The sequence below is a fragment of the Centruroides vittatus genome, unplaced genomic scaffold (genome assembly GCF_030686945.1).
Source record: "Centruroides vittatus isolate TY-2023 unplaced genomic scaffold, ASM3068694v2 contig_377, whole genome shotgun sequence".
Classification (NCBI taxonomy): Eukaryota; Metazoa; Arthropoda; class Arachnida; order Scorpiones; family Buthidae; genus Centruroides; species Centruroides vittatus.
The window spans coordinates 1,758,847-1,772,418 of NW_027122198.1; the positions used below are offsets into that span (position 1 = coordinate 1,758,847).

Below are 13,572 nucleotides of genomic sequence, written 5' to 3' on the forward strand. Positions count from 1 at the left end.
AACAGCGGGTTACAACTGTAGATCTCATTTTCTAGGGCTATTATTGCTTTGAGGATGGAATACTTATGTCTCCTGGCAATACGAATGGCTTTATGTAGGCAGATGAAGCAGACTTGTTGGAGGATTGAGGCACAGTCTGAGGGGGATGGGGATGCTGAAAATTGAGGTAAGGAAGATGCCTATTTTGACATGTCAATTTTTTGAAATAATTAGCTGAATGAACAGTCAAATTGGCTGGGAGGAGTATTCATTCATTCATCCATCCATCCATCCATCTATCTAAAAGTAAAAGACTTGATGAGAATATTTATTAATTGTTTAAAAGTATAATGTTATTTTGGAAGCTAACTTACGAAAATCTTAACAATTCAATCTACAAGAAAGGATCTACTTATCACAATGTAAATTTAAATTGTTAAAGATAAAAAGAAAATGAAGTTAATATGTAATGAATTTGAATTTTCTTAACTTTTCAGTTGTCAGAATGTTGGTGACATGTAAAGAAACTACAGAAATTAGAAGAAAATTAATAATGATTATTCTTGTTCTTTATTATATGTAATCGACATTTTAATGTTAAACTTTTTATTAATAAACTTTTAATTCTGGTTTTGGGTGCTGGATAGTCCTGGAAATGTTGAATGTCTGAGTGAGAGAATGTTTTTTGAGGATTCCTTGCTGCATGGGAAATGAACAAGAAATTTTTGATATCACAGAATGTGATTATTTTTTCAAAGCTAACCTGACATTTAAATTCTTCAGATTTATTGGCAGTTGTTCAGCTGAGTTTTCAACTTTCTTTTATTGCCAGAAATCTCTAACTTAAAATTTGTTGTATTTGGAAAATCCGAAAAAGTAAAATAAGGATAACATCTTTTTTATGTGAAAAAAGCAAGATAAAAAAAATTTGTACGTTTCAACATTTGATTCTATCTACAGAGAAATGTAGTAAGCAGAGCTATAGTGTTATACTGTGGATTGGACACCACGTGTGGGAAATAACAATCCTCAGATAAACTTTCTTTTTTACATACACAGAGGCCTACCATAAGCGGGCATGCAAGACGTGCACCGCATGCAGGTGGCATGTCCAGGGGGCGGCAAATTGGTATTGCTTGCAAGCTCAGCATAGGTAGTCATAGTTAAACGGCATAGGGGCGGCATAATTGTTATTGCACACATGCGCTTAAACAGCTAGCGATGCTGCTGCACACACATATATATATATAAGAAAGAAAAACTTTTCCTTTTTCTAACTTACATTTAACATAACCATTTTTATTTTACTTTTCTTTACAATATCTTTTCAATATCTCGACAATCTTATTACACGAGGCTGGCACGTAAACAGTTCCTTTTTCTTTCTTGTAAGACTAATTAAAAAACTAACTTAACTTAATGCTATTATTAACCAGAATGAGGAAGGAAGAGAAGAGGAAAATAGTGTTAGTACAGAGTGATTTTGGCAAGTAATGCTCTTAGGACACTGACCACTAATTAAAGAAAATGTGATCTCACCACATTGTCTTCTTGAGTTGAGATGAACAGTTTACATAAAAAGTTATATCTGGAGTTATTTCTTAGCCATTTTCCGAATATAAGATGCGATCATCATAGTTTCTATGTCCCTACCGTGCGGATCCTTCTTCTTCTCTTCGCACTCACTCTTTCACCATGTGCCTCACTACCTTTGTTCTCCTCTTTTGCCAAAAATGTTCTTACAGTTAACACACAAATTGATATTTCTTTTTGCCCAGAACCAGCCAAAAATCATTTATTGTACAGTTGAAAGGATTGAATGACATGAAAGAATTAGAAATAGTTGGATTAAATATATATATATATAAATTATAAATTTACTAATTATAATATTAATTATAAGTTGTGGGACTAACCACAGAGCCAAGTACAAAATCTACAAATTAATTCATATTGAGATATTTTCATGTAAATTTTTATGATTAGCTTATATAATATAAATTAAATTAATAAATTAAATAAGTTTGGTGACCATTGAATTCATTTGTTGTTTTATTTGATTGTTTTAAAATAATCTCAAATAAGAAATGTATTTATTAAATGTATTTTGTTTTTTCAATGAAAAAAGATTTACTTCAGATTATTTTAAGAAATTAGTTAAATAAAACTTTATATGAATTTAAACAATATTTTTTTAAATGATGAATTTGATATTTATAATATTATTATTATTAAATATATAAAATTTTTCATTACTGTTTATATATGAACATAATTTAATATATGGTTATTTCCAGGGCTGTGGAGTCGTTTAAAAATCTATCAGCTTTGACTTTGCCTTACTATCCAATTCCAATTTTGACTTCGACTGGGGGTGGACTCATTACCAAAATAGGCCCAGGAATTCTGATGTCATCATGTGATCTCGGAATAAATAGAGTTCTAATAAAGATAGAACGCAGAAACTTTTTTATTTCAAAGCTAAAAGACTCCTCTAAGTAATGACATAGTCAATATATAAATATGTACTTGTTAATTTTTACTTTTCTGACTGTTGTATATAACAGAGGGAAGATGTAGTGATCAGTCAAAAAATGACCTTCCCCAAATTTTTACATTTTTGGACTCAGGATTTTTACATTTTTGGACACCATAAAATGTCGAGATATGCAAAAGATTTGGGGTTTTCTTTTTTATGTCTTGATGTTAGTGTGTTGTTTGTTGTTAAGTTATGGCAATGCAACACTTGGGCAATCTGCCTAGGGGGATGCCTTTCAGGAGGTCTTTTTAAAGGAAACTGGCCCTTATTTAGGCATTACAGACTCGGAGAAAATCCAGAAAACTCTACATGGCCAGCCCGTCTGAGCAAGGCGCAAACCCACTGCCGAACTTCCAGTGTTTTGGGTACAAAGACCGCTTGGCCATTGGTGGGCCTGATGTTAGAGTGTGAGTGTGTGGGGCACAATTTTGTTCACGCTGTTTGAAGCTTAATAACTTATGTGGATTTTAGATTGGCATTAGGTGGGTTTTAGATCAGCGTTAGATGGTTTAACACAGGAGTTACTAAGCTTCAAAGTGATTAAATAAAATTGTGCCCCCACACACATCTGAAGTCGGAGTTGGCAGATTTTTGACAACTCAAACTTTGGGTAAAACTCCATGACTCCGACTCCACAGCCCTGATTATTTCTATTACTGTTTTATCAGTGACGCTTTATCTTTGTTTTCTTTTAATGTGGTCTTTGTTTTTTTATAGGGTGTTCCTCCTCAAAGTTTTGACAGAATTGAAACGACAGAACTAAAAGAAATAATTGGAATGTGCATTCGTGTAAAGAAAGAAGAAAGGTTAACTCTAAATTTTTTTATATATGTTCTGTAAATACTTGTCTCTTTAATTCAAAAGGAATTACTTTGGTAGACTATCCCACACCTATTTAGGTTAAAAAATTCCTTTATTGTTTTTTTCATATGCATTTCGGACTTACTTAATTTTTAAGCCCCTCCTCAGTGCATAAAGATCTTCACAAATTTTTTCTCCAGTATATTTGTCATATGGTACTCTTGGTTTTCTTTTACAATATTTACTAATTGTACAAACCACAAAAGTGTATATCGTAACAGTAAAAAGATTTTCACCACCCTACAGTTTTTTAATATTTTTTTGTACTACTAATTTTGAACATGGGCATATATCATATAACTTTAAAAAAAGGTTATCCAAACAATTTGGTTTTAATAATTTTTCCTTTTTTTTATCCTTTTTTTTACAATACATCATACTTAACAGTGTATGGTTCTTACAATATCTTATAGATATTGTAAGAACCATACACTGTTAAGTATGATGTATTGTAAAAAAAAATGGCATAACCACAAAGATGATTAAATATGCATTTGAGCCCAATCCTACAGTGTTTGTTATTCTCTTTAATATCTGCTTGAACACTGGCCATTTTCCTACTCAGTGGAAAAAGGCTAGTGTTAAATTGATTCCCAAACCCACCAGTGCTAACACTTACAAAAAATACAGATTGATCTGCCTTCTCCCAACTCTGGGAGAAGGCAGATCAAGTGTTAGGTAGTCTAATGATTGATAGGATTACTTGGCATCTATGCAAGTGTAGAGCCATGCACCAGAATCAGTTCAGCTTCTCTAAAAACAAAGGTACTGTAGATGCCATCCACTATTTTGTTAATTACATCCACCAGGCTAAGCTTAATAATCAGCATATGGCAATAATCATTATTGACTTTAGAGGTACCTTTGATCACACCTGGTGGCTTTCTATGTTGCACACATTACACACTCATCATTGCTCTCAAAATCTTTACAAACTTCTTCAATCCTATCTTTGCGACAGGAGTGTAGGTGTTTATACAACACAAAATAACATAATCATACTCATCACTTGGGGCTGTTCTCAGGGATCCAGGTCTGGTCCTGGTCTCTGGAACATAGCCTATAACTCTATCCTGCACTTAAATGACATCCCCTCCTCCTGGCTGCTGTGTACAGGGCTATGTGGATGACACAATTATCCTAGCTTCACACTTCACTGTTCCTGTGTGAACAGTGAACACTTACAGGATATATACAACAACATTCTGAATAATATTCACCAGTGGAGTATTAAGCATAGGCAACCCATTAACACAGGCAAATGCAAATGCATGATAGTTGGTAGGAATGTGCCACTTGTCAGGAAGCTGATGCTTCAAATATGTGCTGACAGAATAAAGCAAACAATGGAAATTAAATATTTAGGTGTTATTCTTGACGAGAGACTTAACTTTACACCCCACATCAAATACACTAAAAAAGACAAATGGACAAAGCTAAAAAGACAGCCAATACTCTCATTAGTATTGCTAGGAACACATGGGGTCTTGGCTCTAATGCTACTAAGCTTATTTACAGGGGTGCAATTCAGTCAGCATTCCTCTATGCCATACAGGTTTGGGGCCATGTGGCCATCAAAGTCCATAACCGTAAAAACTGTTATCTGTTCAAAGGATTGCAGCTCTCTGCATTTATAGGGCTTATAGGACCACACCCACTAGTACCTTTTTGGTAAGTCAGGATTGACTCCTATCGACTTAGAAATTAAGCACATTATTTGACAGGAAAATCTCGTCCACTTACTCTGGTGAGATTATAGTGACTCAGATGTTGACAAAATGATTAGAGTAGGTAAGATTCCTCCAGTTTGACCTTTACCTATGATATCAAAAAATTTCGCATTGGCAAAAATACCCTCCTGACTTATGATTGCTACCCCTCCCACCAGCTTGCCCCTGACATTTAATTTGAAGATCTAGGTGATCATCCCATGTTAGGATTTACACTGATGGTTCCAAGATGTGTGACAATGTGGGTGCTGCTTTTGTAATATAATCCGACATAGACTGCGAGCTTCACAACGCTTGCTTCCGTCTAGGTACACACTGCTCAATAGCACAGGTGAAAATTTTAGTTATTTATATGAGCTTAATTCACATTATGCATAGGAAGGACAAAAGACACTACTTACACTTTTGCATTTATTCTGACAGTAGGGTAGCTTTACACAGGATTGTGAAGTCTGATAGCCACTTAAAACTCGTCAATCTCATCCACCATATTCTCAGACACTTAGACAACATTAGAATAGATTTCTAATGGGTCCCAGGTCATGTGGGGGTTCTTGGCAACGAGACCGCTGACTGTCTTGCTAAACAAGCTGCAAAGTCTTCACTCTATGAAAGTACTAGTGTACTTTCAGTTACATTCCTACCTTGTAGATCAACAATCATGTGAGATCCATGAGTTTTGGGGTTATTCTAACCCATTTTTACGAAAATTCTTATGTAAACATCTGTCGTGATTGTTAGAAAAAACTTGTCACGTAGAATCGGATAGAATGACAATTCAACTGTCAAACTGTCAACAACTAAGTGGGAAAGTTAACATGCCATTGTGAAATGATAGCAGTCCATTACGAAACAACTCTGTGAAGTTAATGCAAGAATTCGCACACCTGCAGAAATAACCTTTGAGGTATAAACAATCGACAGTCACATGACCAGTTTCCCACGCAATTAATATAAAAGATTGAGACACTGGAAACTCCAGGCAATCGTCATAGGAAGTTATACTTATGACAGTGACCATGCAAGTCTCCCAGACCTCCATCGAGCGGATCTAGTCCCAGAAGAAAACCTGGTTGTACAACATTTTGCAGCTCTGAATCTTCTGTGCAGAGAATGATAGTCACCTCAGCTCACCAATAAACCATAGAGATATTATAGATAGATTTTGTGAACTCTCTCTCATAGCAGCTATGCAATTAGGCATGTTAAATAGAAACTAGACTAGTCGCCATTCTTTTTGTAAGAAACCTATATATTATCTGCATGTAAGCGCAGTTAATCACTATAATTAGATATATATGTTCTGTAACCCTGTAGTTTTGTATACAGGTAGCCCTCGGTTTATGCCGCAGTTCTGTTCCTACAAAAACCAGTGCAAATTGAATTGATGTAAAATGAATCCATATTTACAGTGAGGTATAGGGTTAGTTTCTACATAAGTGAAAAATAAGCAAATAATTTTGTATATTAATACAATATAATACAAAATATATATATTATAAATTTAATTTTTAAAATGTATTTTACAATAAAATAAAGAGAAATGTTTTTATTAAAAAATTTTAAGAAAAACAAATGATATTTCAAAGTTTCAGATCTCTTACATTTTTTGGAAAAAAGTATCCGTCTTTAATAGTTTAGATTTTTGTTTTCTTTCATTAAGAATTTTGGAATATGGTCAAATGGATGTGATGATGCTCCATTTTCCATTTGCACTTCGCTCTCAATCATTGTCTAACTCAGAGGTTGCTAAACTTTTTGACCTCACAGACCAGTAAATTCATAATTTAAATCCCGTGGACCACTAATAGGATTTTTTAAGTGTTAAATATATTTATTAAAAAAATTGTGATCTAAGAACACACAAAATCTACCTAGTTAATAAAATGAAACTATTAATTGTAACCAAATTATGAAAGCTTTATTAAGAAACCATAATAAAATAAACAAAATAAACAAAAACTGTAAAAAAAAAACAATTAAGAAATGGTTTAAGTATATTGTAGTGAGTATGTTACCGGTAAAGATTGGTCTCACAATTGGTGAGGGAAATTAAGGGCCGTACAAGAAATGACACGTGAATACTAGGAAGGAATTACTAAATTTTATAAATATAAACAAAAAAAAAACGTATAACATTCAAAATCACTAGTATATTAATTACAAAATAAACAAAAACCTGCTTATTCTAACAGTATATATACAATATGTAACAGTGGTGCGTACATGCTGGACTGACTAAATACGTTGAATATCGTTCGTACAAAACAAAGACCTCACAACAGATTGGCGTACTACACACACTAATAGGTTGTCCTCCTTATCGTAATTCTCACAGCCACCTTGATTCCGCTATCGGTAGGCTCGCCTTGTGGATGCACACGGATTATCTCACGACCTCAGTCCAGCCACTATCCGTCCTTCCTCGCTTACCTTCTATGTCCGGGCTTCTCACTCCTATATCCGTCCGCTGGCGTGTTTCCTCTTACCTCGGCCAAGTCCCAGGAAGCAAAAAGGTGCTCCTGCACGTTAGACACACCTTTTTATAACCCTTTGCCATCCGGGGCTTTTGGTCAGTCACGTGAGGTTGCCACAAACGGGGATACGCGACAACAGAAAATTTTACAAAAATAATGCGACAATGTATTTTACAAAAAAAAATATAACGCGACAATGTATGGCTCCCAAGCAGGGCCGGTCCCGATACGCGAGAAAAATAAAAAAATATGTACATATAAAAAAATAGTGGCGGAGCACTACAATATCAAACTTTTAGCATTATACATTCCTAGTGTGATGGATGTTCCTGCTTACTTGAAATAAGATTATGGATATTTGGATCCAATGTTGTTACTGCAAGATGGAGAACTGCATTTATTTCAAGCTGAGATCGGTACCGTGTTTTGATGGCTGTGACAGATGAAAAGGCCTTTTCACATAACTAAGTTGTGGAGAATTGAATCAGAATTTTCATTGCCTGTTCACTAAGAAAAGGGTATTCACTTTTTATGGAAAGCCAAAACTGAGATCTTGATAAGGATGAATGAAATTTAAATTTGAGAGTTTCGTCGGATGATAGGTCGATGAGGCTTTTTTTTAGATGCATGCTTAAATTATTATCCTGAATTTTCGCTGCGAATGGACCTATTATCCACATATTACCATGTCTGGGATCTTCATTCTTTGGGTAATAACGAGCAAAAGATTCTGTAAGTGATTCCAAGTGCTTTTTAACTAGGGTTACTACTTGCTGGTTAACATCATTCTCCTTCAGGTATTCATCAAAATTAGAAAACATTTGCAGATCGTCTTCAACCAACTGCGTTTGCCACAGTAATATTTTCTTTTGAAACGCAAGAATGATTTATCTTCCATGGTCATTTTTCTTCAAACAGTAACTTGCTTTTGCATATTTTCATGCATTCTTTTAAAATATTCTAGCAGTTTTTTTGCTAAATCCAGGTGTTTTGAATTCAAGTGTCTTTCAAGCTTGGAAGATTTTAATGCATCGTTAGATAAGCTTTCAGAACATACAACACAGAGAGGTCATGGATCCAGCTCACCGTCAGGTTCTTCAATGAATCCAAATTTTAAGTAGTAGGAATGATATTTTCTTGATACTTTGCATTTTTTCTTCTCTCCACCTCTCGTTCCAACATTTTTCCTAATGGTGCCTGATGAAGGCTGTGGAGAGTCTGATTTATTGATCAGTTCACAGTTAGGTGAAGTACTATTAATGTTATTATTATTGTTCTTAATACTTTTTGAATTACTAAAGAAATGCAGAATATTCTTTTGCTTTTTTTCACTCATTATGGGTTTAATTTATTTGAATCTAAAATAAAAAAGAGAAGAAATTTAGAAATGTCAAACTAATTTTATCCCAATAAATATCAAATAAAAGAAAATATGCACATGGTTAAGATTTAAGATCATACCTGTCTTAAAAAAACACCAATATACAAAAGAAAATACACAAAATCTTCCTTAATAACCCAACTAATATATTGAATATATTTTATATTGAACTCAATATGTCTAAGCCCACCTTTAAATGCTTCAACTGATATACATATGCGACATACAGGAGAGTGAAACATTAGAACAGTGCGAAATGAGACGAGACAAAACATGTAGCTAAAACAATGCAGCTACAGCAGTACAACTTATTTACCGTGGCGTTATTTTATGCGACAGAGATGGAAGACCGCTCATCCAATGGCCAGTGTGTACAGTATACGATGAAAGTTTTTATAACTTTTCATGTATTGTTATGAATTGAATTATGTTTCAATGCATCTTAAAACATAATTTAACGTGATGAGTAAGTATATTCGACATTTTTTTGCGGACCAGCAAAATTTTCTCGCGGACTACCACTTTGGCGACCTCTGGTCTAACTCACAAAGTTCATCTTTCAAACTTTCTATAGTTGAAAGGATACGCTAACCCGACATAGAGCTATGGACAAGCAGAGACGCTGATTGGTCAACTGATGCTGTAGCACATATATAAGGTCAGTTTGGGTTGGAAAATTGAAGTTGGTTTCGTTTTGCTAAGGAGAGTTAGATATCGTCTGGCTAATAAGAAGGTATTATCTGGCCAATGAGAAGTAGATTTCATCTCACTAACAATAGTTTGTGATCTCCGGAAGTGCTACTGCATCATAACGTGCTTTCCTGAACAAACTGATATGGGATATGAACTATTTGCATTCATTGGCACTCTGTATTTGGACACCATTTATTGATTATTAAGTTTAATAATTTGACTCGTGGGTACCTAGACGTTTTGTATTTTAATATTAATTTAATGCAAATGTATACACACCCAATATTATTAAACAGGAAAAAAAAATATATTCAATAAAACTCTTTGTTTTAACGAATGTACAATATCACAGCTCAGTAAATAAGTCAACACTAAAATGAAAATCAGTCTAGCATAGAGAAAATAGGGGAATTACTCAGCAAAATGGCGAATTGCGCAGCTGCGTTATTGTGAATCGGTGTAAATTGAGCCTGCGTAAACTGAGGGCTACCTGTATTAGGTTTAGTTATATAATAAATTTTTGTTTTATTATCTGTTAAACCCTGTCTATTATTCGGAAATGGACACCTACCGATGAACTTGCACACTTCTCACTCAATAACTTGCCCTTCTAATAGTTTTAAGCTATCCAACAACAATGTGGGCAGTCTTTACCAGATTGAGCCGATTAAGTGGCATTTGGGGAACAGCCCCTGTATTCCGGCTTCTCACAATCATGTCAAGAAGCAAATCATTCTCTGGCAAGACAGCTGGGACCATGACACCACTGGTAGGCTCACCTACACTTTCATCCCCAAGGTTGACACTACTGCGATTCTTTGCCACTTTACCCTAGTTACACCCTCACTCAGCTTCTTACAGGACATGGTAACTTTAAGTAATACTTGCATAGATTTAACCTTGGGGACAATCCACAATGTGATTGTGGTATTCAGGAGAACCAAACCACCACTTGGTTTTTTGCTGCAATAGGTACAATCACATTAGGGATAATTTAATGAGAGCTACTATTCTTGGAGGGTACAACTGGCCTTGTAACCCACACCAACTTGTTCACATATGTACAATGTTCCATCATCTACTCGCATTCATATCTCTTAGTGGGGCACTTGACAGCACTCACTCCGGGAGCAATTAGCTTTTCCTTGCTTTGTTTCAACTGTTGGTATATAGCTGCTTTTCAACTTTGTATTTTAAATCTCTTTTTTCTGTATTCTTTTCAGTCTAAATTTGGTTAGTTTAAGTTAGTCCTAGTTGTAAGTTAGATTAGGGACTCTTAGCTTGGTTTCTAGTTAGGTTATGATAGGTTAGGTTAAATTAGATTAAGGTTTGTTAGCTTTAGTTGTCTGGTTAGGTTCATCCTAGATTATAGTAGGTTAGTTTAGTTAGTGAGTAAGTTAACACTAAAAAATAAATAAATACATAAAAAAAATAAAAATAAAAAAAAGTAAATAAATAAATAAAAATTTTGGGGTCTTGCTCATTTGTCTCTGTTGGTTCGTTTGTCTTATCTAGTTTGTCATTGTGTTCGTTTGCTGTCTGTCTAGCTGTTAAGTAGTATGAAGATTAGTGATCGCATTCAGTTATATTAGTATTAAGTAGATATAAGTCTTCCTACTAACAGCCATTTGGCACTAACTTCTACATTTAGCTATTCATGGCAGCACTCAATTATTGGTGTTCGCTACACTCAGGCTTTCTGTTAGACCCTTTTGGGGACTATGGCCTTGCAGCCTAAAACTGCACGCCAACATCAAACATAGGGGGTACTGTAGCCTTATATATGCCATTCAGAGGAATCCTATCTTTCTCTACTGTCTATCTCCTCTCCCTCCTTCTTCCCCTCCCCTATCCCTTACTTTCTTTTCTGCCAGCTAAACACTTCATGTACAGCCAATGTCTTTCTTGTTTGTATGTATATTATAAGATTAAGGTGAAATTCATGAGAAAGTTTGTTTTCACTATTGTATTTATCAGATATCCAATAGAAAATATATGATTAAAATCATTATTGAATTTTAACTGAATAAATCTTTAGTATTAAAAAATTTGTTATTTAAGTAACCTAAAAAAATTCAACAATTTATAAAAAAAAAAATCAGAAAATTTTTCATTATAATGGAGAATTAACTTACTTGATGATAACCGTACTTGAATAAAATAATTAATTTTAAATTTTAAAATCTAAAAAACTTGTTTAGAACATTATATTTCAAATTTTGAACAGATTAAAATCTTCATTTGAATTTGTTTATTTTGGATTTATTGTTTTTGGGATACCCGAAGTGGAAATGATTGAAATATTTATTAATTGCCAAAATGTATATTATATGTGCCACTATTTACTTTCCTTTTTTATTATTTACACTTTATACTGACTAAAACTAACTTTTTTCTCGGGGGTGGAATTTCCAAAAATCCCTTCTTTGCATGCATTCTCATGGCATATCCTAACTCTGAACCAAATTTTAATTTTTAACTTTTAACCATTTGGGCTTTGCACTTATTATAATCGTCCTCTGGTTTCACTGGGTGCAAGAATTAGGTCCCCTTTTTTCAAGGCTAATTAGAGAATTTCTGGATAGGTCTAAAAATATGTCCGATTTCCCACAAAAACACAAGAAACCACATCTATAATAGTACAGTAGAAGCTGAGTTCTTTGGGGTAATCCTTAACCCTCTCCCTCTCTTTTGTGGGAGGAATTTTTAAAAATCCCTTTTTAGTGTATATTTTGTGACATACCGTAAATGTGTACAATTTCAACTCTTAATTGTTTGAACTCTGAGCTTATGATCATCATCATCATTATTATTATTATCATCATTATTATTAACCCATCTCGATTATATTATAAGATTTATTGCCTGCAGTTGTACAGGTGAAGAAATTAATAATTTGTTAAATCATTCTTTACATGTGCATGTTTTAATAATAATGAATCATTATTGTTAATTTTAATTGCACATTCTTACTTTTATAATAAATTTATTTAATAATTTTACATTTTAAAATATTCCATTATTATTTCTACTTTTATCTCAGAGTTATACAAATCTGTTTATTTAGTTTTTTCTTTTTGTTAGATTTGACTGTTAATAGAATATTTATTAAAAATTTATAGTTATTTTTATGTATTTATTATAGTTAATTTTTTTATTTTTCTTAGGCCTTCAGTCAAAGATCTACTTCAGCTTGACTTTTTTCAAGAAGATATAGGAATAAAAGTTGAGTTTGTAAATAGAGAAGAAAGTATTGTGAATACCAATAAAAAAGTAGAGTTACGTTTAAGAGTCTTGGACCCTAAAAAACGAAAAGATAAACATAAAGAAAATGAAGCTATTCAATTTGAATTTGGAATTGAATGTGATAATCCAGATGAAGTTGCTCAAGCAATGGTAATGATTATCAATATTTTAATTTTAAAATATTTTACATGAACACAAAAGTAATTGTATTGGTGTAAATATTTGTAATTAAAAATTAGGATTTTACTTAAAGTAATATATCATGATGATATTTAGTTAGACATTATCTATTATTGAATTAATTAGCTGCTTGCAACAAAAATATATATATTTAAAAGAAAGTACAGACTGCATAGAGAAATTTTAGCTGTTGAAATGCATAGAAATATTGGAAATAGATATTTTATGGATAAGAAAGTGATGAGGAGAGAGAATTTTGCTTTGTGATATAGACCAGTTTTTCACGGAAGTGATTTATATGTTTAAGCTAAATGATCTGATGAATTATCAGACTATAATTATGCTAATATCTGCAGGTAAGCAGAAGTTGCACGTATGAAACCCACTCCAGGCTGATTTTTCTTTTCAGAAACTCTAAATTAAAATTAATTTATTACAATTAACATTATTACAAGATAGTAGCTTCATTGCCTACCTCTAGACAAA

General features: G+C 33.3%; 1 protein-coding gene across 3 annotated transcripts in view; it reads left to right on the top strand.

Annotated features, from left to right (window-relative positions):
• The window catches only part of LOC136975639 (uncharacterized), a 247,966-nt gene that overhangs the window by 31,128 nt on the left and 203,266 nt on the right, over positions 1–13,572 (top strand). For all 3 annotated transcript variants that reach the window (XM_067270713.1, XM_067270715.1, XM_067270714.1), the window contains exons 6-7: positions 3,236–3,324; positions 12,828–13,056. In XM_067270713.1, coding sequence (XP_067126814.1) covers positions 3,236–3,324; positions 12,828–13,056 — 318 coding nt within the window. The remainder of the gene's footprint in view (positions 1–3,235; positions 3,325–12,827; positions 13,057–13,572) is intronic.